This window comes from Setaria italica, chromosome VI (genome assembly GCF_000263155.2).
Source record: "Setaria italica strain Yugu1 chromosome VI, Setaria_italica_v2.0, whole genome shotgun sequence".
In the NCBI taxonomy this organism is placed as follows: Eukaryota; Viridiplantae; Streptophyta; class Magnoliopsida; order Poales; family Poaceae; genus Setaria; species Setaria italica.
In genome coordinates this window covers 3,402,614-3,430,101 of record NC_028455.1, presented here as the reverse complement: position 1 = coordinate 3,430,101, position 27,488 = coordinate 3,402,614, and the positions used below count along the sequence as shown (strand labels likewise).

General features: G+C 46.5%; 1 protein-coding gene and 1 pseudogene across 2 annotated transcripts; one reads left to right on the top strand and one right to left on the bottom strand.

Annotated features, from left to right (window-relative positions):
* Positions 1-298: 298 nt before the first annotated feature.
* Positions 299-4,595, top strand: LOC111255673 (annotated as a pseudogene).
* A 746-nt stretch (positions 4,596-5,341) lies between these two features.
* On the bottom strand, positions 5,342-13,473 carry LOC101772870 (transcription factor HBP-1b(c38)). 2 transcript variants are annotated; one of them, XM_012846682.2, is made up of 7 exons: positions 13,337-13,473; positions 12,372-12,445; positions 7,083-7,416; positions 6,926-6,985; positions 6,712-6,792; positions 6,051-6,608; positions 5,342-5,962 (listed from the first exon to the last, which is right to left on the bottom strand). In XM_012846682.2, exons 2-7 carry the CDS (start codon positions 12,422-12,424, stop codon positions 5,810-5,812), a joined length of 1,239 nt encoding a protein of 412 aa, XP_012702136.1. In that variant the 5' UTR covers positions 12,425-12,445; positions 13,337-13,473; the 3' UTR covers positions 5,342-5,809. The 2 variants fall into 2 exon arrangements, with proteins under 2 accessions (XP_012702136.1, XP_004972733.1); XM_004972676.2 differs by lacking the exons at positions 12,372-12,445; positions 13,337-13,473 and adding an exon at positions 7,556-8,272.
* Between the last annotated feature and the right edge of the window lie 14,015 nt (positions 13,474-27,488).

Here is a 27,488-nt window from a genome sequence, read left to right as displayed (position 1 = left end):
TTGCAGTTAATGCCACATTGCACATACTAATAAAATGAGCATGTTAAGCTTAAAACATTACAATAAATTCATGCATTTAAAATGTTGGTATGTGTGCAACTGTGCATAATCAAATTTGTGTGCAGAAAGGTGATCATACCTGTACCACAAGAAGTAAAATATTTTAAATCTGCCTAGGTTTTCTATTTATTTGCACATATAATAATAAGCACGTAGCCACAGGGAAACTCAGGGGCATAGAGATGATAGTTTGTGATGCACTTTAGCTTGCAGCATTTTCATTGATATTGTTAAAATCATGTACTACTGTAGGTACCTTGTTGTAGTTGATGATGTATGGGATGTGGAAGCGTGGAAAAGTATTAGGTTTTCTTTGTTCAATAATAGATGCGGTAGCAGAATTATTGTGACTACACGTAATGTTGCAGTTGCATCATGGAGCGTAAGTGATGGTGGCTATGTTTATCAGATGGAAGCCCTTAGTTTCGCTGACTCCTTAAGGTTGTTTTGTAAAAGAGCATTTGGTTCTGAGGAATTACGCTATCCTCACCTAAAAGAGGTATGTTATGGCATACTGGAAAAAGTGGTGGTCTTCCGCTGGCAATTATCACTTTATCCAGTTTATTAGCTGATAATCTTGCATAAGATGAATGGTGCAGGGTGCTAACTGGTATTGGTCGTGAACTTGCTAAGGATCCAAATGCTGGCAACATGACAAGCATACTATCTCTCAGTTACTTTGATCTTCACTATCTAAGAACTTGTTTTTTGTACTTGAGTGTATTCCCAGAAGATTTTAGGATTGGCAAACAGCGCTTGATAAATAGATGGATTGCTGAAGGATTCATCTATGAGGACCACGGTCGAAGTGTATATGAAATAGGTGAGAGCTATTTTAGCGATCTCGCCAATAGAAGCTTGATCCAACCTGTTGACATAACGTATGGTGAAGCACAGGCATATCGAGTTCATGACATCATTCTTGACTTCATCACAAGCAAGGCTACTGAAGAGAATTTTGTCACACCACCATTACATGCTGCAGAACATGGAAAAATTTCAGATTACAGTGTCCGAAGACTTTTTGTTGATGCTCGGAATGGAAATAATGTCACCATACCATCAAGCCTAATTATATCTAAAGCTCGATCACTTACTATATTTGGATATCCCTTGCAAACTTCTTTGTTGGCTTCCAGGGCACTTCGTGCGTTGGACCTAGGAGACTGTTGGGGCTTGAAAGACCATCATCTTGCAAATATAGAAAAGTTGTTTAATCTGAGGTACTTATGTCTTGGCTCAAAATCAATTACTGAACTTCCCTGGAAAATTGGAGACATGCAGTGTTTAGAAACTCTGGACTTGAGACATTTGCCCCCGCGTCTCTCCCCCTGCGAGCGACACGGGCGGTGCCCGAGTCGCCGCTGTCAACCACCCTCCACCACCCCTCGTGCCTGCCTCGCCGCCGCTGGAAGCCCGACTGGCTCCCGAGGACGGCGGCGCGGGGTAGACTAGTCGGTTTGTGACTTCTGGGCTGAGGCGGGGCGGCGTAAGAGGACCTAGGCCGGTGGCGCACCGGAGCGGCGGCAGCCCGGATCCGACCCTGCCGTGGGCGGATCCGGCCTCCCTGCCCCTAGATCCGCCGCCCCCAACACACCTCGTCAAGCGGGCGCGCAAAGACGGCAGCAGCCCGGGTGAAGACGGTGGGGCGGGTGTGCGAAGACGGCAGTGGCCCTCGGCTCCACTGGCACAGGTTGCTGAGGAGGAGCGCCACGGCCGGGCAGAGGACAGCGGCCATGAGCGACGAGGAGATGGCTGCCACGCCGGAGGTGGGGCTCGGCGCTGGGGCGTCAGCGGCGAAGGCGAAGGAGGACACGGTGACGTACAAGAACGTACAAGATCTTGGACGCCATGACACTGTGTAGGTGAAGCTAACAGAGATTGTTTGCGCATGCTAGCTTTGTGTTGTGAGCGGCCGGCGAGCGCGACGCACCCGGCTCTGCAACGGCGGCGCAGCGCGCGGAGGTCCGAGAAGTCGCGCGGTGGTGGAGGCGGCCCGGGTGAAGGTTGGCGGGTGCGGCGACAGCCCTAGCCCGGGTGGAGGACGGAGCGTGTCAGTGGTAGCCTGACGGAGAAGGAGTTGCGGAGGGGCCGCCAGGAGGAGACGCGGAGGGAGTGCGGCGGCCGGCGAGGAGGATGACTACCGGTGTGAGAGCGAAGGTGGAGGTATGACGGCGTGGTGCGAGAAGGCGCGAAGGCAACGATGCCTCGGACGGGCTGCCGTGACTGTGGCCGGCAGTGCCAAGCCATGAGCGTGCAGGGGTTGGGATGCTCCGGGCGAAAGCCCTTGCTGGCGTTTGCTGATGGAGATGACGACAGCATCCTAGGGCGTCGTTCTCCTCGTTGGGGGTGTCATTTCTGAGCTACAATCATACTGCATAGGGTCCTCTTGGTGAAAACCCTGTCCAGATTCTAGACGAGCGATGGCAGCACCACTAGCGTTGTGCCCTCCTTTGAGGCGTCGTCTCTAGAGACTCATCTCGGTCTATGACATTCCTGGTCCATAAGTCATGGCCGGCTGCACCCGGTGGTGACAATTCTGCCGTGTGGCAAGCTAGAAGGGTGTTGCTAAGGCCACATGGAGGCGATCGCAGTGATGGTGGCGGCCAGGAGTTGTCGCATGATGTCGGTCTTGGCCGCTTGCAGCGGACCACGGCGGCTAGCGTTGCTTCACAACAGTCAGTGCGGCGTGGGACTGCGTCGGAGGACGGCGCTTGCAGCAACGGCATCGTGGGACAACTAGGCTTGTAGCGGACCGCGGCGGGTTGCTCAGCTTGGCTGGGCTACCCGGTGTGATACATCGTCGGAAAACGTCGCAAGCGACTTCTCCGGCTTGCTGACATGGCGGCGATTGCTTTTTGCGCGGGTGAAGCAACGAGGCGAGGTCGACCTTGTGGCGCCGGCTTGGCTGATCGACAGAGAGCTTGTGGAGCGGGGCAACCTTGCTCACCACTCGGACAGTGACTAAAGAAATGGATCCGTGACATGAAGTACTATGGCGGGCATGGCGAGGGCCCCGCGCATGGTGTTTCTTTGAGGTGACGAGAGTGAGGTAGAGTCCAACGGCGGATGTGACGAGGCCCCACACGTTGTGTTATCGCGGTGGCGACTGTGAGAGGTTTGGATTCGGTGGTTTCATCATGTCAGGTGGGGTGTGGTGTTGCAGCGGTACTATAGCGGTAGGTCCCGCATGGCGGTAGCCTTCTCGGTACGGTGCAGTCTATTCCTATTGGTTCCTTGTCGACGCCGAGCCACGCCTGGAGGTTTTAGCGTATTATGAGCGTGGAGGTTGGTGGGTGCCGCCATGGTGAGTGGAGTAATGAGACCGCATTGATGCCCTAATCCAACCGGTTCAGGTCTGGCAGTGTTGAGTTGAGTGTCTACATGTTCCAATCCAATCGAGTTTGTTTTATTTTCTTTTTTATCTTTCCAGTTTGTAACTCCTTCTTTTTAATATAATCGGCAGCTCTTCTGCCTGGTTCGTTTCAAAAAAGAAACTCTGGACTTACGAGGTATTGTAATTGTTGAACAGTTGCCATCTACTGTCACAAAACTTCAACAACTAGCTCGTCTGTATGTTGATTCCAGCATTAGATTTCCAGTTGGAATGATTGTACAGATGAAGAGCCTGAAAGAGCTAGCAGAATTCGAAGTCCACCCATATAATGTAGAGAAGTCTCTGCATGAATTCAGTCAGCTAGCCAAGCTGAAGACGTTGGTAATATGTTGGAATTTGTATTGTTCATTCAACTTGGAAGGAAGAAAGCAACTTGAGGACCTCCTAAGGTGCGTGGGATCTTTGATCACTACATGCAATCTTCATCATCGAGACATCCATGACTGCCATGATGATTTCCCATGGTATCGGCCACTGTCAATGGAGTCGTGGTAGCCTCCAGAAACTCCACATCACATTCTGTTTCATCCACAGGGTGCAGATTTGGATGAGCTCGCTTGGAAATCTCAAGGAGTTAGAACTAAGCATATACTGCATTGGGCCGGAAGATCTAGAAATTCTTGGAGCAATTCCTAGTCTGGTTTCTCTTGAACTAGTGACTTTGTGCGGCACAAATGGAAGGATCGTCTTCAGCGGCAACAATGGATTCAGAAATCTGAAATATTTCTCCCTGTATATCATGAGTTGTGGGACTGCAACGGAGTTTGAAGCAGGATCAATGCCAAAGGTTGAGCACCTCAAATTGAAGTTCTTTGTACATAAAATGGAGTGCTTGAATGGTGTTTCTAATTTTGGCATCCAGCACCTCTCCACTCTCACGAAGGTCGAGGTTTTTACTAGAGATGATGATGCCTGGGACATCTATGATAATCAAATTGTCGAATCTGTTGCAAAAGATATCAAAGCTGCCGTTGAAACACTTAACAACCGTCCCACTATCGTTTTCGAAACAGAGGATGATGATAATTACTGCATACATTTCAAGTCTGTAAGTTCTCTCTCAGAATTACAGGCGTTGATTAATTACTTCACCCTCTCAGTTGCAAGCTTTCTACTAATTCTTCCATGGAGACCATAAATGGTCATCCAATTAAATAACCGCTTATTTCTGACTCCCTTTTTGTTTTCTGTTCTGTTTTCACCCTTTCTTCTAGCGTTTGGAGCGGATCAATCATAAGTTTGGAGTACCAATAGAGCGGCTCGAGAAATGTTGGAAAGGAGAATTAATTACAATATGTCGCGTTTGACAGTGCTGATTCAAGGAGAGGGAAAACCCCCGAACTGACGGTAACAACGATTCAACGACAGCTTTACATGAATGAATGGAGAATTTCCTTGCATGGCAATTTGATCTCAAGGGTACCGTCTCATTTAAATCGGCATACAGATTGCATATGCAGATCATAGAGAGAAGGAATTCAAGTGACAGAGTCAAGCTGTGTGCCTACCTGTAGCCTGCAGAGTTGTGAGGATTGTTTCTGGCTCATATCAATCTGGCAGTCAACTTGAATCTCTTATAAGGAGAAGGGTTAAGCTGGACAAGACATAATGTCTCTTTTGCCATAGGCTGGACGAAGATGGTGCCCACACATCCATCAAGTGCAAACAGGTGAAAGCTGCTTGGAAAAGATTACAAATGGAGCTTGGAAAAGATTACAAATGGAGGATTTTAATCAATTGGATGCAAAATTTGGGTGATGGCCATGCATCCTCAATTTTTCACCAGATTAAGATTTTGGTGATTTGAAGTCTGAAAGCACCCGAGTGCTTGAAGCCATCAAATAACTTAAGTACCATATAGACAGACCCAAAGTTTAACTAAAGTTTTGGTCACAACCAAATCCTTGTTTGGAGATCAAAATTCCGGTTATCGTCCAGTGTGAGTAGATTGTTCATCAACATTTTCACATTATCTCCGTACAAATGACAGTAGTTACAGGAAGAGAGAGACAATGTGTAATAGTCTCACAAGCATGTCCTATACTCCTATCCAAAGTTCCAAACAACTATGTATACTCTATTTACACTTGTAAATTTCAAGATTTGCCAACCAAATCCAAATCCTACTGCTGTACTGTAACCATCAGAAGATTCAGATTTCATTCAGAACAAACACATCCCTTGCCCGTACGAGATGCAGAGCTGGACGAGCCGAGCCCCTGACGCAGCCCGTCTTGGCCTCTTCCTACGCCGGCCGATCCGGTCGCCAGCCACGCCAACCGCGCGCGCACGTGCCCTTGCCAATGCCGCTTCCTCTTCGCCGTCGCCGCCTGCGCCCGCCCATAGCGCACGTTACGCCGGCTCCCGCGGGCGCGCCGCCCAGAGTGAGCTGAGCGCGCGCAGCTGCTGGCAGTAGTCGGCGAGCGCCAGGAGCCCCCGCGCCGCCTGCGGCAGCGTCAGGATCTTGTTCATGTTCCGCAGCGTCTGCTGCCGGAGATGATCCGCCTGCGCCGAGAACGAAGAGGTCAGAACTCAGAACAAGGACGGCCAAGATTTGCTCTGCTTGCAACTAGCTAGGCAGCGGCGCGCTCACCTGGTCCACGAAGCTGACGAGGTCGTCGAGCTTGCCGACCGCGCTGGCCATCTGCCGCGCCGCGTACCCGCCGCCGTCGTCCGGCGCGTCGACGGTCAGGAGCGCGTCGACGAGCGTCTGCTGCAGCTTGCTCATACCCTGCGACAGCGCGTCCTCCAGCTGCCTCGCCGTGTTCTGCAGCGCGCGCACCGCCGACGCCTGCCGCTCCGCCAGCGGGTCCAGCCGCGGCGCCAGGACCTGGAGGAGCTCCGAGGGCCGGAACCCGCCGATCCAGAGGAAGAAGCGCTCGGCGGGGGCGCGCCACACGCCGGAGAGCACGAAGACGGCGTCCGCGCGGGCGGCGCGCGACCTGGCGTCGAAGAGCGCGTCGTAGTGCGCCACCGCGGCGTCGACGAGGAGCCGCAGCTGGAGCTCCGGCGCGCCCGACTGCAGCACAGCGCGCAGCTCCGCGGCCTGCCTCTTCTGCTCCTCCGCCCACCGCGCGTACTCCAGCTCGAACGCCGTCACGCGCGGGTCCACGGGTGGCGCGAGGAACCCGGCTCCGGCGGCGCCGTGTCCCTGCAGCGGCGGAGTTCCGGCAATGGCAGCGGCGGTTAGCGATGGGCCGTCTCGCCGGAGTTCCAGCAATATGCTTGCTCTCCTGAATGATTCGTAGCTGTACCTGCTGGCGCCTGGCCATGGTGAGCTCCTGCTCCAGCTGCGCCAGTTTCAGCCGGCTCGTCTCAAGATTCTGGATGTAGGCCTTCCATTTGAATCCACCAAAACCAAAGCGGCGATCATCAGTGATCAGAAAATTCGAATTTCGAATTCTTACAAGTTCATCATGAATAGAATTGAGAAAGCGATAGGAAGAAAATTCGCTTGAATTTGCTCACCTTCTTCCGTAGCCGGCTCTTCCGAGCAGCCTCTCTGTTCTGCGCGAGCCTCCTCTGTGTCTACGCAAAGCAAAGGCACAGCGTCAGGGAGCGAGGAATTTTTCTCGTGCCAACAATTCATCCAGCAGCTGTGGGTGTCCCTCCCTCCCTCTCTCACCTTGTCTCGGGGCCTGGCGTCGTCGTGGCCGAAGCTATCCGACGACGGCGCCACCTCTTCCACCGGCGGGACGGCCTCGTCCTGCGCCTGCAAGGCGAACTTGGCCTCTGTTTCGACGACGACGTCCACCGCCACTCCGGTTACCGGAGCGGCGGCGGCCAGGGGCGCGACGAAAGCGTCGCCGTCGGGCCGGAACGGCTCCCCCCACAGGCCGGCCGCCACCATGTGGCGCTGCCGCTCGTAGATCCCCATGGCCCCGCCGCTGGCCGCCGCCGCGGGGGCACCGTACCACCCCGCCGGAGCGCCGCTCGTCGTCGCCAGCGGCTGGAGGCGGCTACATGAGCAAAACAGGCACAACGTGTCAGCGCGCAGCTTCTCCAGCAGAGGACTATCGCATCAAGAAGACGAAACAAGGTGACGGCAACGCCGCCGCTGGAACAGAGCAACCAGCAAGCAGAGGAGGATATAATTACGTCGAGGAAAGACGAAAGAAGAAGGAGCGGTGGCGCCACGGATGAACAAAGCTACGTGCTAGCGGCCAGAAGCTACGAGAGCCATGGCGGCGGGCGGCGGTGAGAAGTTGAGTTGGTGGCGAGGACGCTCGGTGGGGCTCCGGCCGCGCTGGTTAGCTTTCAGTGGCATGCAGCAGCAGGAGGCCGATGACGCTGGCTGGAGCCGGCCGGGTGGATTTACAGGCGTGTCAGCTTCTCCCTCCCTCTCTGTCGCTGATGATTGCTGCTGGTTGCGTGCTGGCTGGCGCCACACGGGCGGCGGGCCTGCCCTTTTGTCGTCGTGGCGTTCCCACGCGACAAAGGTGGCGCCTTGTCGCTTCCCGGCCTCGCCTCCGATCTGTTTCTTCCTTCAGAGGGAGGGGAGGGGACAGGGGACCTCGCCGCCGGGAGAGCCAGAAGGACAACTGGACAATTGTTGTTGGTAACCCGTCGCATGCAGCGAGAGAGTATTTTACGTTGGGCCTGTACTCCGGACAGGTGCAGTGTGAACGCTGGGTTTGACTGGCTTGGGTTCACTTGTAGCTTTCCAAATCCGTCGCTGTTATCAACCACTCCTACAGTCCTGCTGTGTCTTAGCATTCGTCGCCATGGGATTGATTGATGATGGAAGGCAGAAGAAAATATGGGTTCAAATTCGCGTTTAAAAAGATTCAAACTTTAGTGGTCAAGACATACATCCACACATTCATCACCTATGTTTTTTATGTTCCCTAATGGCAACCTCGTTAAGGCATGTCCTTATTACCTTACGCAGCGACAAATCCGCTAGGCCGTGTTCGCTTGCTGCAGCTAGTAGTCCCCTTTCCCTTACCAAACTCGAGCAGTCCACTTGTCACCCCCACAACATTTTTTTAGTTTGTCTAGTTAGGCCAGTCCTAACCCACAAGGTTTATAGATAGCGTCAACAGGGCCACTGTAAATTATATTACCATCTCTCTCCATTCTCTCTCGTCTTCTCTCTGAGCCTCTTCCCTGTCTTCTTTCTCCGATCAAACCTGCACGGCAATGGCGCCATGGTGGGGCTGCAGCAGCGAGCCTGTGGGCGGCGGACTGGCTGGGGTGCGTGCCGGCTCGCCAGACGGCGGGTCGGGGGCTACGCACGAGTGGCCGGGGGCGCGCCCAAGAATCCAACCAAATCCAGCACTCGGATTTCCGTCTCTATCAAATCCAACATGAATCCATCCACGGCAGCAATAGCTCTGCAAGCAATACATGGAGGCCAAGTGCTCCTTTTCTTCTAGAGATACAAACTGCACCTCCTCCATCTTCTCCAAATTAGCACCTGCAAGCCATCCCTGCTCTTGCAGCTATGCAGCTATGGCAGCCGGCAGTCCCAAGCACAAGGCGACGCTGCCGATGCGAGCGGGCCCTCAGGCCGAGGGAATGGCGCCGGCGTCAAGGCCGTGCTCAGGCCTCCGATCCGCAACGAGCCTGCCAAGGTTGAGATGCGGTCGAGGAACCTACGGCGACGATGAGCGCAACGAGCTTCCGAGGGGCGCGGCGGCTACAGCAACGACGTGCATGGCGAGCTTCCGAGGGGCACGGCGGCTACGGCGAGGAAGGTCCTGGCCACGGCGGACGCCTGGGCATGGCTCGGGTCCGTCCGCTGGTGGGTCCCACAAAAGGCATTGGTGCGCAAGTGCTGCAACGCGGAATCGCTGGTGTCGCGTGCGTTGGATGTCGAGTCGATCCAGTTTCGTGCCTGAGAAACGATGTCATTTTCTGCTCTATCTCTCCTCAATGACTATCTTGCCACGTCATCAAAACACTTACATGACAACCTATTAAATGCTATATGGAAACCAGCTCTAACCTCAGCCAATAATACAGAGCAAAGTGCGCAGAGTATGCTCAGGAAGTGGCTCACGCTACCTCGCGCTACAATTATTCTATTTCCGGTTTCATTTTGCTTCGACATCGGGCGGCGTCAGTGCGTCACCCTGAAGTGGACAGAACTGTGCACGTTGGGCGACACTAAAATTTTAATCCCCAAGAGCTCACAAGTCACAAGTCATCGTAGGCCTAGAATAGCTTATCTCGTGGTCGACATATTCTCTACGAGGTTCCAGTAGGAAAGAGAACTGAGGAGACACAAGAAAATGTCCCCAGCCCTAGCGAGAGCCGCTAGGCACGTGCTCCCGTGCTAAGCGGGACCCACCACATGCTTGCTCTCCTTCCTCGTGGCGGACAAGCTCGGGGGCAAGGGCGGCGAGCGTGGCGCGGTCTGGCTGGAGAGTGCGAAGGTGGGGTTGGAGAGGTGCAGTCGGCAAGAGCGGGCGCGGGGCGAATCTCGACTTCGGCGCATTAGGTGGTGAAGCTCCGTCTCAGCATAGCACCGCGCCTCCGCTTGGGCCGCCGGCGCGGCCGGGGCAGGGTACGCCATGGCCGGACACGGGGCGCGGTGGCCGGTGAGGGGTGCCAGCGCCAGCGCAGGGGAGGACGGGCGGGCGCCGACGCGACCGGGGGTAGGGTGCGGTGTGGTCGGACACCGGGTGCTGCGGTTCGGCCGGGGGCAAGGAGCGGCGTGGCCGACGTCGGGTGCAGCGGCCAGCGAGGTGCGGCTAGCGGTGAGCGCGGACGCCGGCGCGGGCGTAGGGACGTGCTGGCCGGCAGTGACGCCATGACTGAGGGAAGAGGCGTGAGAGGAGGAGAGGATAAGGTTGGAAGTTAATATGCGGACCCACCCTATAGCAAAACTATTGAATATGTATTTCATATAACGTGCTATATCGTACATGAACACTGTTATAGAGAGTATCTTACTACAACCATTGCGGGTGCCCTTAGCGGGGGTGGGTGACAGCAACGCCGCCAATGTTGGTAGGCAGCACCGTCACCAGTGGCGTCACTTAATTGGTGTCAAACACACACAGGGCCAGGCCTGGACCAGACACCTCACCTGGCTGACCCACATCCCCCCAATGCCACTCTTGCAGTCTTTGTTTCAGCTCCTAACAGGAAAATAAAAGGCCAAAGAGTTACACCATAGATCTAATGATCTCCTGATGTGATCTATATGAATTTCTGTGTTGAAATTTGAAATAATGACTTAACGAATTTCCGCGTTGAAATTTGAAAATTACTCAAACCTCTCGACCATTTTCTCCTCCGTATCATCGGAATTTTGTCACCGTAACGAGGGCAAATTGACGGTATAGATGTGTCATCCAATTATAGAATTGTATCCGTGTCTGTCTTTTCCCGGGAAAAGATAGCGAACCTAATTATCATCATGGCAGGGGAGGAGGAAAAAGGAGGAATTTTTCATGGGGCGATCTTAAGTTAGTTGGCGATGATGCATAGGTCACGACTTTACGAAGTTAGTGCATGAGCACTTGACAACTTTTTTATCTTTTTTTTTTGAGAGGGATCAGCACTTGAGACTTGAGCGGCCAGCAGGGAGCCCCTTGGAATCTCACTACCTTGATGGGGGCCGCGCAAGAAATGCATGCAAGAATCAGGAATCGGGATTCCCCTTTTTCCTGGGACCAATATAAGTCACCTAGCAGTGCTCCTACACTGATATGATCAAATAAAGTTTCATCTAGTTAGTAGAACTATTCGGCACTAATTCTTGTGTCATTCTCATGGGATGATGATCGCACTGTCCATGAAGTTTAAGATGCAGGTACCCAAAGTCCCATATTCACTAATAATTAGATCCCAACTCATCATTCTTCGGCGAAATGTTGAATTTGAAATCAATACGGAAGAGGCCATTTAAACTAAAAATTAAGGATTCTCCATGTAGCTGGAAACTTTTAGTAGTGGGGGCAAATGAAGGTGGTGCATGTACTCATCTTTTCCCAAAAAGGATATCGCAGCGGAGAGGGGATAACAAGAAACTCATTGGTCATTTTAGGCTAGTTGGCGATGATGCATCCGTCACAACTTTGCGATGCAGTGCATATCACTCGAGATCTTTTTTTTATTTTTAGGTTCATAACTTGAGACGCCAACAAGCAGACTAGTTGAATGGGTCCCATAACACAACAAATGGAGGAATCAGGATCCCCTTTTGTGATGAACCATCCAGCACTCCCGCACTATATATACCATGGTCAAATAAGACTCAAGTCGAGTTAGGAAAATTATTCGATGGCACTCTCATCTTGTCAATGGATCGCATCGTCTCCCCACATGAGTTTTAAGCAGTAGGTGCCATATGCATTTGGGGGCATCTTGTTCACTTACTAAAGATCCATATTCGTGATGATGACATGCGAGAAATTCGATCTTTTATTGAAAGATTTGTGACGCCTTCATTTTTCTTATCCTCCACATTTTTAAAAAAAAAGGAAGCTTGACTGACCGTAAAAAGAGTGGGGATTTTGCTTGTTTGGAAGCATGTTTTCCACGAAGCCGTGTGGCTTTTGATTCTTGTGCTTATTATCTTTGCTACAAGAAACACCTCATTTGTCGAAACAAATGTTTTTAAAAGTTAGGTGAATCACATGAATGCACTTGATTAACATAAAAAACGGTTCAATATCCATGACCCTTCATGCTGCACCACTAGATGGAGATTCCAAAGGCAGAGCATAGCCCCAACCTTTTGGAGGTGGTGCACTATAGTGTATATCTGATAACAAACTAGCTAGTGCCACCAGATTTGATTCCACAACTTAGTATATGTGACATTGCGTGATCTAGGTTCTACTTTGTTTGCAATCTCTATTAAGTTGCATAGGATGGCCTTTTTTTTTTTGTTTCAATTTATGTAACAGCCAACATAGCATTAGAGCAGGGGTACGGTTTAGGAAATATGAATGGTTACCTGAGTTTGTGGATGTTGAAGTGGTCTTCAAGATACCCGTGGTAGAGCTCCATCTCATGCTCCAATTGATGAACCTAAATACATCATTATTTTTTTTTACAGAAATCAATAGTTATGATAGCATATATACTGGGAAAAAAATGGAAACATAAGTAGTTATTTTAGCTTCTGTGAAATTCATCTGAAAATAAAACATAAAAAGAACCCAATATATGTTTACCAATTCTTCACGGAAGATTATTTACTTTAATCACACTCTAGTTGATAACATCTGCACTATTATTCTTTGATAATATAGAATCTTTTATACATTTTTATTAGATGCTGATCCTGGTTACATAGACTGTGACCAATCAACTAAGGATCTGTGGACGTCTGATGATTCATGAATATGAAACTAAATATGATCTCATTATGTTTTCTCGAGGAAATGATATGCTCTTAATTATAATAATAACCTAAAACTAAGATATGCTCCCGAAAAGAGGTTTAATAATGTTCGATCATTCACCCAGAGCACTTCATTCAATAACAATACATAGCTTGTAATGAGACGTAACACATTCTAGAATAAAAAAAATTGTACGATTGCTGCTAATCTTAAAGAAGACACTTTTCATGGGCATTACCTGTAACTGTGGCCTCATGGACAGATTTAAACTCATTTGTATATCATGTAAGAACTAAGAGAAGGAAACTATTATTTCTCTGAATGGAAATCTGTGTCGCCTAAAAGAACCTATAGTTAACTGATGTGCGAGAATTTTGTACCATGCTACAAAAGAACACACTGCTACATGTTCGACATGGAAGTAGTGGTGCTATCTAAGTGAAATGACACATTTTTACATGCAAAAGTCATCCAACACAATTAACTGAACTTGTAATTGACACACAAAATGAATCTAACATGCATAAACTGAATCAATTGAACAAGTAAGAATTGATTGAAGAGTGAGTAGTACCTTCCAAGGACGAGCAGATAAGGGAAAGGTACGTACACCAATCAAACAACAAGAATCAGCTCAAGAGAGAGTTCTCCCATGTATGTATGTGTGAGTGCTCTTGCTCAAGCTCCAAAGAGCCACACCACTTGCCCACATGAGACCATGAACAAGTCTATATAAGGAGCCACTCCATTTCCCTTAAAAAGAAAGAGCCAACTTGCATGCCTGCTTTCACTAACAAATGTTATCACTGGGGCCTCCTGTTAGCTTAGGATCCACTAATTATGCTTTCTACTAAACTAATCCGGAGCATATATGCTGACATACATGATCATCTTAACTACGTGAGAGGAAGAAAAGAGAATCCGGGGTTCATGCGTACCAGAAAGATGGTAACTTTGAGCTGTAAAAGTTGGCAAAAGGGACGCTTTCAAGTAGCATTTGCAGTCATGCATGCAAGCAAACACTATTGGAAAAATGACGTCTAGTACCGGTTCATAATCCCCCTCTAGTACCGGTTGTGCAACCGGTCCTGGCCAATCGGTACTAGAGAGGGACCCTTTAGTTCCGGTTTAAATAACCGGTAGTACCGGTTGGGGATACCAACCGATACTAAAGGGCTTCCCACACCACGCGGAGAGGTTCCCTCATTAGGTATCCCTAACCGGTACTAAGTTTTTGTCTATATTCGTATTTCGTATTTATTTCCTTTACGTATACTAGTTCTAATACGCTAATTTATGGAAAATTCTATTTATCGTTAATATAACATTTGAGATAATATTATATATATATATACATATTGTGCATACACATATATGAATAATATTACACATATATAGACATTCTGTGTATACACATATCGTATTTAATTACTAATCTGAACCCGAGTCCGCTTTGTGCACTGGATTAGATCCTGAATTAAGAAACTCCCCCGCAGGATTTGTGACCTCGTCCAGAATAAATCCACATAGTTGATCTTGTATTGCCCTAAAAACTTCGGTGTCAAGGAGTTTTTCCTTCCTGTTCATCATCTATGTCATTGGCAAATGAATTAGAAATACTTAATCTAAATTTATTGAACAATTGAAACTTTTTTTGAAGTATAAGCATATGAATTGAAATACTTAATCTAATTTTTCTAAGTATATACACACGAATTGGTTACTAATGGCACTTGATGGATTCATAATTGCAGACACATGATATGCATTTCAATACCTTTTTAGGCTTCCAAAAAGAGGCTTGAGGTTAAGGGGTTCTACCTTCACATGCTGATTATCCAGAAAAGATTCAGGAAAGCCCATACATATATGCACGTTTGAGAAAATATAGCACACTGGCTATTACCCCGTATATTTAACAAAATTACAAAGAGAAAATAAGAGTAAAGCAGCTTCCTCATTTAAAAAATAAATACTAAAGAGGAATACTTAGCTTAGCCATCTTGCAAACACACATTACTGCAATCATTCTAGCTAGGATTAGAAGCAAGCAATCAGCTATGGTAGAATATTAGAATTTGAAGCAAGCAATCAGCTAGGATTAGAAGCAAGCAATCAGTTCTCCAAGAAAAAGTTAAGATTAGGAAAAACTCAAAGTTGAAGAATTTTGTCAAATCCTTGTAGCAACAAAAGTCACATCCTCAGCTTAATTAATTTTCAATAGCTCTGAGTTTAGCATTATCCAGAAAGTACCTCTCAGCTTAGAGCTAGATTGACACGACCTGAAGGTTCACAAAATATGCTTGCACAAGATTGAGGGAGGAGTCACATGTACAGTGATGTCCATGGGCTCTTATGTTACAAGATTCCATGCATGGTGAAATCAAATTAAAAATCATGACAGAAGTAACTAGATTCACCCATCTACTTATTTGACGCATGATGGAGCACCCTTTCTCTGGATTGTCCCCCCAAGACCCAAAAGGGGCATCCTTACACGTTTGCACGCTTTTTACCAGCCTATCAATACAATGATGTTGCTTGTCTTCATCCATGTTTGCTTTTTCGATGGCATTGAACAGTTAGTGCTGCTTATTAGCAGTGTAGATAGCAGTAGCATTGTTTTTCTTAACTCCTTTAATGATGAACTATGAAATGTTCGACTTAGTGAGACATTTGCAAGAAAATTATTGAAGGAACAGTCTTTCAAAAAAAGAAGAATTTGAAGGAATTTCACAGTAGAAGTTGTGCGAGAAACATATTTGTTCATTCTTTGACATTCAAGTTTGTTTCCATTCTTACCATCATTTTGTAGTATGTACTATGTACAAAAACATCCCAAGAGCAGTAATAAGTAACCTAATAAAGGCTCTAAATTGGATAGAAATCAAGAATGTGATCTTGTTACATGCTTAGTGTTGTTGGAACACTAGTTGGTGGATGGCATGCAACAAAGCCCTCACTTTTCCTCTGAAGGTGCCAAAAAAGATGAGAACCTTTAGTGACCTAATTAAAGCATATACTTAGAGATAAAGAAAGAAAAAGGATTAACCAAATTATTAACAAGGCCACCTATTATGCTATTTAAGTTCTTCTATACATAGTGATGAAATTATGCAGTCTTAAACTGTCTCAGTTGCCAATTGCTGCATTATCTAAAGCGCTTCATACATCACATTCAGCACTATCTTTATTATCTATTGAAGAGGAGTGTTTCTTTCTTTGAAAATCAGCAGTTTCCTTTGCTCGAATTGTTATATAAATTTGTGCTTGTTTTCTCCGTCAAGGGGTGTGACGACATCTGGACTTCGCACGTTACGACTTCAACTATATTAACATGTTTTCAAGAACTATATATAAATTTTTGAAAGTTTAGTATGGCATCCCACGTTGCTTTAATTTAACCTCCAATGTTTGCTCAATGTTAGCATTTTCTGAAAGGCAAAATGAGAGAAATTAGAGCAACTAGTATTGGATAAAAAATGGAGAAAATATTCAGCCATTAGACCATTACCATTTTTGTTGCCCAACCTCATGCCGATTCAGGCAACTCCATGTGCCAAAAGCAAGGTACCTGATTGGCACAAAAGGAGCTCGCCACCTTGTCAATATGACGTTAACAAAATAAAAATGCATGGGACCAAGAGAAAAGCTGTATTGGCACTTCCAGAAGCAAGAATGGCTCATAATGAAGTGCCATCTCGCAAGGGCAACGGTGGACGGCCAAGATTCTCACGTCACAGTTGCACCTGTACGTCTTGCGTAACTTGGTTGGAATCTAGAGATTTCGTAGCAAACCATGTAGGTTCCATACTAACACTTAAATCCTTGGCAGTTGAAATAACAACCCCAATCGTTCAACATGAAAAAAAAAGATAAAACCATTCCACATTAAAAAGGTATAGTCAGATTTTGGCACATATACGGAAGAAGTGAACACTCAAGACCTGATGTTTAATTTCCTTCTCCAAGGTGAAAATGGAGGTTTCACTCTGTGAGTCACTACAGGGACCCTCAATTCTCCTTTTGTTCCTGTTAAATGAAAACCTCATCGCTTTGTGATCTCAATTATGATCAAAAGTACCATGAAACGAGAGTTGAATATGCATGATAATACGTGCTGATCTACCTTCTAATAAAAAAGAGGGCAAGAACAAAAAGTTATAGTTAAGCATATCATTTAGGTCTTAGGATAACTGGATATCTCATTTGCAAGGGTATAGTGATCGATGAGACGATGACTAGATGCGGCATAAACCAATGCCTATTGGTTGCTCGGCTCATGGGTGACGATCCCATGTGCTCCTCGCAGGTGCCGCGGCTATTGGAATCTGCCTATTGGCTGCTCCATGGGACGATTCCTGGTTAACCCAAGAGGCCACCTTGTGTAGATGACATCTTCCAAAGTTCCCAAGTGACATGTCTCTTTTCAATTATTACTAGATAGTCTCTCCCCTTCACTGCATCCTTTAATTTGATCCTATTAGTTTCATAGTACAAATTTTTGTAATAATTCCATATATAGGAAGAAACAGTTCAATCCTAGCTAGTATATTCGAAACCAAACATCATTAACTCATTATAGAGTGAAAAAAATGTTTTGATTAGCCAAGAACACGACACGTGGTCATGCTACAATGTGCTGATCCTAAGAGGAATCAAATTTCAAGAGGGACACTACGCAGGTTCTGGATAGCCTCATCAGTGCCATGCATGTGCACATATACTACTTTATCCTTTGCAAAAGCTCTGCCTGCTGCCTTTGTTAGTTAAGAATGATCCTTGCAGAGAAGACATTTCGTGCACAACTCAAGCTTATAGAAGGCCAAACTTTTGACTCTTCAGAAGAACACTGACACCGTTTGTTTAACATCATGAATCAAATCAAACCGGCTTTGTTTTGTTAATGGAAGCACACAAAGGTATGAAGATTATATCATGGACAGATATACGAGACGCCAACCTACCAATGAGATGAAGATGAGAATTGACCCGGGATAAGTCTTTGCCTATGGATATTCCACAGCAGTATAGCAATATTTTGCCAGGGATACATCAGTCAGGTAAATTCTTTCCCGACAAACGGCGGCACAATTCCCGGCAATTCATTTCTAGTGCCGTTGGATCAGATGCTGAACCAGCTAGCTATAAGCCCTAGTACCATACAACTTCAGTCTTCGGCAAATCAAGATCACGTGAGTTCACTTGCGCTTGCAAATAAAGGAAGCTCAAACAGTGCATTCTCTACTGCAACCACACGTGACAACCCTTTTCTCCCACTCACAAGGCAATAATTTGGCCAAAGAAAGGAGAGGCAGAAAATGCAGCTGCCACTGCCATGCCAATGTGCATGGATATGATGTCACCTCTGCCCTACCTTTCCCCTTTACTTCTTGCATGGACAGGGCATATACTGGTTGCCACTTTGTGCCAGGCACAAATGGAGGAGGGACCAACACACGAAGGCACATAGCTTTCAGAAGCTAGATAGGGGCCTAAGGTTTTGAAGAATATATAACTGAATATAACACTGATGACTGATTTGCCGGCATGAAGTTCTGAAGAATATATAACTGAATGACACTGATAACTGGTTTGCCGGCATAAAGTTCTGAAGAGCCCATAACTGAATGACGTTGATGACAGGTTTGCCGGCCTTTAGTTTCTCATGGATCGAAGCTTTAAGGTGTGGTAGAGCCTGAAGGTAAAGGAGGGGGGTGCAATGCTGGCTACTACCCGAAGTGATAGAATGTGTCCAGATTCACTATGCATGTTGTACACCTTTCAGTAGCTGCCTGGCTTAGTTTTGGCAGGGAAGGCGCAAAGCAAATTGTAAGGATCGGTGGTCCATGAAGGGGTTGAATTGGGATTTTTTTTTAAAATTCTAGAATGAGAAAAAGGTTAAGATAACTAGTGATGCCCAAATTCCAAGGTTCAAACATATGAACTAAGCACACTAAGATATATATTGCAACCTAGGCAAGATATGAGCAAAACAAACACAACAAGAACAAGAGCAAAACATAAATTACAGGAAGTAAATGCTCAAAGGAAGTGCTGAAATATAAAGAGAGAGGACACGAGACAATCGGATTTTTTCCCGTGGTATCGAGGAGTTGATGCTCCCCCATAATCCACGTTGGAGCACCCATTAAGGGTTTTGCTCCTCTCAAGCCACCAAGACTTGAGTGCTCACTAAGAATGTCACTTCTCCATCTCCAGAACGGCGGACTTCAAACCGTGTATAAGATCTTCCTTTGGGGCTCCCACAATCTCCAAGAGCTCACCAAGAACCTCCAAATCACCAAGACCGTCTAGGTGACATCAACCACCAAGAGTAATAAGCCTCAATGCTTCACTTGACTAGCACTAAGCTCAGCCACGAACTAGATGCACACTTATCACTCTCAAGCACTAAGAGAAGTCCTTAATCTTGCAAATCACAAATCACTTTTGGCTCTAGCACACTCTCACTTGCTCATGGGCTGCTTGAAGTCTTCAGGGTGTTAAGAGCAGCTCAAATGACCCGGGGAAGGGGTATAAATAGGCTAGGCAACACTACCCGACTGTTGGAAAAGTGACACAAAAAAGCACACCATCGGATGATCCGATGGTTTCCATCCCTAGGGCGCTGGAACATTCGGTCACACACAAGTCTAGATTGTCCGTTAGAAAAGTAACTGTAAAAAGTATATCCGATAATTGCTCTGGCGGTCTTGAGCTGAGCATCGGATCATCCGGTACTGAAGAGGGTTTGGCCAAAACCTCTCTAGAAGTTTCAATTGAAAATATACTTGCTCCGACGCATTCATTCGATGGTCATATGCAGGGCGTCGGATCAACCGGTGCTGAAGGCCCAAAACCCAAAACCTCTCTAGAAGTTGGAATTGTAAATATGCTTTGTCCGATGGTCTGTACCAATTTGTCTGATGGTAGCATCGAAACAAGTGATGCCTCCCTCCAAAGATTCCAACCTTGGAAAATTCATCCGATGCAACTAAAAAATAGAGCGTCGGAACATCTGACGGTCCCCTTGTCTTTATAACTCATCCATTCAAATTCCTTTGATTTTTTGTCGATTTCTTCGCTTCTTGAGTACTTCCATGAGTTATTTGAGCTACCAAGTACCAGAGTATATTGAGTGTGCATCATTTTCATGGCTATCCTTGTATGGTCAAGATACTATCGTTGAAACCCCTCTTAATTGTACGGTCTAAGAGCTAGAAAAATAACAAACCCTATACTACACCAAGTGTCCTTCATCTCCTTGTGACACTCAGTTCTAGAAGAGTCCTTAGCCTTTGTCGCATTAGCCTTTTAGTCCGCTTGATAATTCAATTGAAGGTCTGCTTCAAAACACACGGGTGAGTCACATGCATAGAGTTGTTATTTATCACCAAAACACACCCTTACCAAAGGTGCGAGAGGGGCCTCGGTGCTCCACAAAGGCACATTGCTTTCATAGGTTGCAACAGGTCATGAACGAATTATTTGTTAGGCAAACAATTTGATCTACAAGGCTGAAAAATAATTTAATAACTCAAACAAATTACAGAACAAATTGATTTACATCACCAAGAGGTAGGGATGACTACCTGAGCATTTTTGGCCCAGCCCACGGGCCTGGTCCGAGCCTGTTGCGATTTGGCCCGCCCATGATGACTATGGGACTGTGCGTGGGCAGCGAAAACCAAGCAAAAAAAATTCAGGCCGGCCCAAGCCCGTCCAGACAATTTATTTGATTTATTATTCAACTAAAAAGAGTGGGGAGCCCGAGCTCAACCGGACCCGGCCACCCATGGAATGGTCATGGGCACGAATTTTCGGTGCGAAATGAACTGGGCTTCTTTTGGCCTGGCCCGAGAAATGCTCAGGTTTGGATGAAAGTGGTACGGTCCGTTCATCTGTCCGAAGGGGTTCAGACGCTCAAATGGATAATTCGTATCTGAATATGAAGGTTTAATATCTGTACTGCATACTAATCCAGATAACCAAACTAGGTTATCTAATAGGACGAATATCAATATTCAACACATCTTGTCACTATTAGTATCAGAATTTGATATAAGAAAAAATAACTATTTCTATTTGTATCCGTATATATCCGTCCGTATGTGATCCGTTTTCATCGTATATATCCGTCCGTATGTGATCCGTTTTCATCCCTACCAAGAGGCCCTGCACGCGATCAATTTTCACGCACGATTTCATGAGACAACCAACGAGCTATCGAGATAATTCGAACAAACATGCATTCATATTTTTAAACAAACGGTGCCATTACGTTTTCATCTAAAGAGTCAAAAGTTATAAGCTTGAGTTGTGCACGAAATGTCGTCTTCTCTGCAAGGATCATTCTTAAATCTTAACCAACTAAGGTAGAGCTTTTGCAAAGGAGGCTATCCAGAACCTGCGTGTCCCTCTTGAAATCATAACGCCTGTTAGGATCCCGTGAAGCGTAATACAGAAATAAAGTAGCACGCATTGGAGTGGAAAAAGGCCTTGTCAGGATGGTTGCAGGTCCTGGTGCTCGTAGCTTGGATAAAGCTATCATTGTGAATAACAATGATAAAGCCTGGGATGGTTGGGATTGGAGCTGACGGCTATCTTAAGAGCATCCCAAGCCGGGTGCTCAGGCTCGTCATAGCCGTCTATGCCGCGTGCCTCCCTGTAGAAACCAAGGTCACATCTTACAATAGCAAGGCAGGGGAGATGCTGGATGCCGTCGGTGAGGGACCCGGTTCTGGCTCTGTTGAAATGGAGCTCAAGCTCTCGTAACTTTGTCAAGCTTGGGAATCCATGTGCCCCGGTGATCTTGACCCGTCGTTGTGTTCCTTGAGAGGACGACGATCTGTCGGCTCAATTCCATACCCTGAGAAAGACGCAGGACAGAGCGTTTAAGCGCCCGAGCAAAGCAACATCTGCCAACCCGAGTTGGTCGATACTGAGAGTCAAATGCTGGAGGTTGTCAAGTGAGCCGATCCATGTAGGGACCCTCGGGGCTACCGTCCAGATTCGTAGTAGCCTGAGGCTGATGGGGGTAGGGCTCCATGGCTCCATCACTAAGTCCATGCACTCTTTGTCAGGGCTTATGATCAAAGAACTTAGCCTTCCGGTACCAAGTGTACACAGAGATGCGGCCACATCTTTAGTAAACTCACCTGCACCTACCACCAGCATCCGTAGATTTCTTAGCTCACGGAGCTCCTGCGCGCAGTTAGGTAACTGACTCGGGAGGCTGATGCCTTCCAACTTCTGCAATGCTTGCATGTTCCTGAATCCCTCTGGCAGCAGCACAGAATGACCCAAAAGATTGACCAACAATGCTCGATGGCAGCACCCTTATCCCAGTATGTCTTACATCCAGTGTTTGTAGATACCGCAGCTCTCCAATTTCTTCAGGAAGCTTGTGTTCTACATAAGCTCAAGTACCTCAATGCAAATAACCTGCCCAGATGTGCCAGATGGTGGGCTTGTAGTTCCTCGCAGCCTTCTAAGTCCAAAACACGCACATGTCTGAACTTGAGCAGAGAAGGGAGGCTATCAAGACTGTATTCTCCCGTAAGCCTACCAAGGCATCATCACCGACCTCAGTCCTGTCATGGAGAGAGAGCCGCCGAATCTTCCTCCGTGAATCTACTGTTGCATTAGGAACACCGAACAGAGTTACGAAATTCTCCTCCGTAGCCTTGGACACAATGAACTCAAGAATTGTGTCGTGGACTCGACAGGAGATCAGATAAATCTGATGATTTACATAGCTGAATCAAGCTCCTGTTTATGAGCTCGTTGAAACACCTCTCCCCCAACTCGTATTGGGTGAACCCATGCTCTTCGTGAATGAATCCCTCAGCAATCCATCTCAGCACCAATCGCTTCTCTTTCCGATCTCATAATCTTCTGGGAATGTACTCGACAGCTTCGTAGGTGAGGATGGAGGTCAAAGTAACTCAGTGACAATATATGTATCATTCTATTGACATCGGAGTGCCTTTCAAGTGCATAGCCAAATGAAGTTTGTACTTTGTTCCATTCATCAAAAGTTCGAGCTTTGCTTGCAAGCAAACCAGCTACTGCTATAATTGCCAAAGGCAAACCATCACATTTCTTCAAGATGTCATTGGAAACTTTAATGAGGTGTGATGGGCATCCCTCCTCTGAACCGAATACTCTCTTGAGGAATAACTTTCTCGAGTTCACGGCATTAAGAGGACGTAGTGTATATATGTGACCCCGATGTATAGAGCAGCAAGATTCAGCTACTTCATTTATACGTGTGGTTGTGATGATTCTGCTGCCACGACTATTTTCTATAAAAGCATACATAACTGTTTCCCATGACTCTGAATCCCATAAATCATCCACAACAATGATGTACCTGCCAAATTAGTTTGTGAAATCGATTAGTAAGGATATCTTGTTAAAGAAAAAATTATGCAGATCAATAAACATTTTGGTTGGATATAATCTTCATGGTATTAGGGTTGAAAATTTCGCCGTAATATCGGCGAAATTTTGCAAATTTCGCACTTTTCGACGATGAGCAAAAAAACTTAATTTCATTTAAAATAAATTGAAAATTTCGAATTTTTATGCCATTACATATGTCTGATAGGGTAACATAATCACAAACGAAGCAATGGTGCAGTGGTCTGGCTCTGGATGTAGTGGATCAGCAAAATCACCCAAACCACTGCACTACACGCTTACAATACCAATTATGTAGAGAAGTTATTAACCTTCGAAACAATTTCAAATTTCAAATTTCAGAAAACATTTGATTGGAAAAATTCCGAATTTCATGAATTTTTGCGAAAACTTATACGAGCTACCCATTTGACGACCATACAAGTTGCCTGTTTGATGATCATACGAGTGTTACTTTCCTTGGTTGCCTCACATGGTCTTCTTGTTCATCAGATGGACGTTAAGACAACTTTCTTGAATTGAGAGCTCGAGGAAGAGATCTATATGGATCAGCCTGATGGTTTTGTAACAAATGGTCAAGAGGGTAAGGTGTGTAAGTTGTTGAAATCTTTGTATGGCCTAAAGCAAGCGCCTAAGCAATGGCATGAAAAGTTTGATAAAACTTTGACATCAGCCGACTTTATTGTGAATGAAGCTAATAAATGTGTTTATTATCGGTATGGTGGAGGAGAAGGTGTAATCTTGTGCTTATATGTGGATGATATACTAATCTTTGGAAATAATGTCAATGTGATCAAGGAAGTGAAAGACTTTTTGTCTAGTAACTTTGAAATGAAAGATATGGGAGAAGCTGATGTTATTCTTAACATAAAACTACTGTGAGAAGGAAATGGTGGGGTTACTCTTGTACAATCCCACTATGTGGAAACGATGTTGAATCGCTTTGGATATAGTGATTGCACATCTGCTCCAACTCCTTATGATCTGAGCATGCTATTAAGGAAAAATTAGAAAATAGCATGAGATTAATTGATATATTCTCAAATTATTGGCTCTATTTTATATTTGGCTAGTGCAATGAGGCTTGACATCTTGTTTGCTATGAGGAAACTCAGCCGGTTTGTTTCAAATTCGGGAGATAATCACTGGCATGCTCTTGACAGAATATTGCGCTATCTAAAAGGGACTATGAGCTATGGCATACACTACACTGGTTACCCGAGGGTACTAGAGGGTTATAGTGATGCAAACTGGATATCTAATGCTGATGAGATTTACGCCACAAGTGGATATGTGTTCTCACTTGGAGGTGGCGCTGTTTCATGGAAGTCTTGCAAGCAGACCATTTTAATAAGGTCAACAATGGAAGCAGAACTCACAGCTTTAGATACCGTCACAGTTGAAGCTGAGTGGCTTCGTGAACTCCTTAAGGATTTACCAGTAGTTGAAAAATCGATACCGGCTATTTCTGTAAACTGTGATAATCAGACCGTGATAATCAAGGTAAACAGTTCTAAGGATAACATGAAGTCAATTAGGCATGTAAAAAGACAGTTGAAATCTATCAGAAAACTGAAAAACTCCAAAGTAATAGCATTGGACTATGTCCATACATCTAAGAATCTGGATGATCAGTTCACTAAGGGTCTGTCACGTAATGTGATAGAAGGTGCATCTAGGAAGATGGGCTTGAGACCCTTTTGAAGTCATACCATGGTGGTAACCTATCCTACGTGATCGAAGATCCTGTGAAATAGGATGGTGTAACAAACTAGTGGTTGACTGAGATAGAGAAAACCCCTTACAATAAAGGTCCAAATCGTTTGAGATGCACGTTTCTCCTTACTGTATGGAAGGTTGGTATATACCTTAATGTGATCCATGTGGCTTGTTTAAGCAGAGATGTTGTCCTACAGAATATCTTAGAAGGAACACACCTATATGAGTTCAACTGCTAGTCACAGTTTGACGGGTCCATAGACCTGGGGTCCCCAATAGGACTGCTTCCCATCAGGCTTAGCCCAATAGAGGGGACAATAACAGCGAAGTATTTGGGCCGGCCTGGCTGCACACGATCAGGGCAAAGCCACGGCCCAATCGCCGACCAGCTCCCCCGACCTAGGGGCTCGGCTGGCAGGATAACCAAACGAAGTCTGCTAGGGGTAGGACCACAGTCCGACCCCGACCGGTGTCTCCCGACCAGCTCTCCTCGGCTGGGCGCTCCCGACATGCCTTCTCTACCAGGTTCCCACTGTGCCACCTGCGTTGACCCCCGACCAGGAATGGCCACCCGGTGTGGGTCCAGGGAGCATGTGGGACAGATAATGAGGCAACCTCCGGGTCAGCTAGCCATATGCGGAGCCATACCGTACCACATCCTACGCACGTTCACACAGTAGCGCCATAAACCTACCTGCTACGGTGTGATGGCCTAATGCTGCAACATGATGACCTGACGAGGAGAATAGGGACCAAGAACGGAGGCCATACCATATTCACCGGAATGGGATTCGACAAGACTAGGCAGCGCCCGTACACTCACTCTCTTATTCTTCTCCCGACCTGTAAGACCATCCCCTTGCACTATAAAAGGGGATGGGCCCTCTCTCTTTAGCAAGAAGAAGAAGGAAAACAAGTTGACACACTCCACACACACACACATGCTCACACTTGTAGTGCACTACACTCCCAACACTTAGCTCACGTCTAGGCTTCGCCCGCACCGAGGCTCAGACACCCCCCTTCTTCCTCCTCTCGTTTGTACCCTCACTGCAAACTTTGAGCACCTAGGCTCAGGAATAAAGTCGATGGCCGACCCCCTAACTGGACGTAGGGCACGTTTCCCGAACCAGTATAGATCCTGTGTCATTGAATGGTAGGCCATATCTGATTAACGCATGGCAAAACTACGTATAATTATTTGTCGGCCAGATTTCACACCGACACAGACTATGAGATCTGAGTAATCTCTAGATACTCATGAAGGCCTTGAAGTGTGACTTGTATGCTTCAACCAGAGGGGATGCTTGCAGTAGCCTAGTACTAGAAAAGAACTTGGTTGAAACTCACTTTGCACAAAACTATCCACTCAAGGCATAGTCCATTGTTCATTTGTGAATAACCGTAACTCTTGTCCTAGATGGATGTTCAACTTAACAGTATCCATAAAAAACCTGGTATATCAAAGAACTGTGAATTTAATATTATTTAACACGTGCCTTAGAATTTGGTGGGGATTGTTGGATTTAATGTGGGTCAAGCCCAATATTTTATCTAATTGTGGACCAAGCCCAATATTTTATCTAATTAAATCAAATAATTCTAAGGCTCGTATTAAATATTGTGTGTACTGTCTGGTTTAGTACCACATGGGAATTTGACTGAACATTGACTTGATTTATATATGTGAAATATATTTGCTTATATTGGCAAGTTGAGAAAAGGGTGAAGGCATGCCACACGCGCGCGCCGCCGCCGAGCCGAGACGTGGCATGCTATGCCTGCCTGCGTGCGGAGCGGCGCCGCCGAGCCACGCCGTGCCTGCCTACATGCGGAGCGGAGTTTTGCCACTCAAGGAAATTAATTCTAGTGGCTTCTAATGGAGAGGAGTTTCTGGAGTTTAAAGCTGGTGTCTATGGGGTTACGAGAGTTACTTCCTGAGTTCTCCGTTCAGTGTTAGGAGAACTCCTTCAACATGCTGCCACATCAAGTTTCCCATCCCTGTTTCTGCAAGCACATGAGTAGGGAGAGCATGCCTCTGGAATTGAACCATCTACGAGTTCATTTGCTTCAGGTGAAGGGCGGCCATCAGGTTTTTGGGGAGTGTCCAGAAGAGATGCGACTGATCATTGGACGACATCTGCCTCCACTGCATCGAGAGGAACAACTACATCAACTGAAGCTATGAACGGCGCTGGGTATGCTACTGTTACACTTCATCTTCTAATTTCAACACCGATTAGTACTGTCTACATGTTCCTTAAGCTTAGATCACCTAAACATTTGCACATATTTGATGTCACAATCTTAGCAGTATTTTTCTGGCTTAAATTAGTACTGAAATTGTCTAGTTTGCTAACACTTCTTCTTTGGTTCTTGTTCTTCCTCTCAACTGTGCCCTGCGGATGTTCCTTATCGTCGCCGCCGCCACCATCCATGTTGGTCGTCGCCGCTGCAGGTCGTGCCCAATCATCATCGTCGGGTGTTGCTGATTGGAGGGAGAGCTTCCATGTGCGCCTACCTTTGCTCTTATGTTCGTGTTGGTCTGCCGCCATCGTCAGGCTACCTTCATCTTGGAT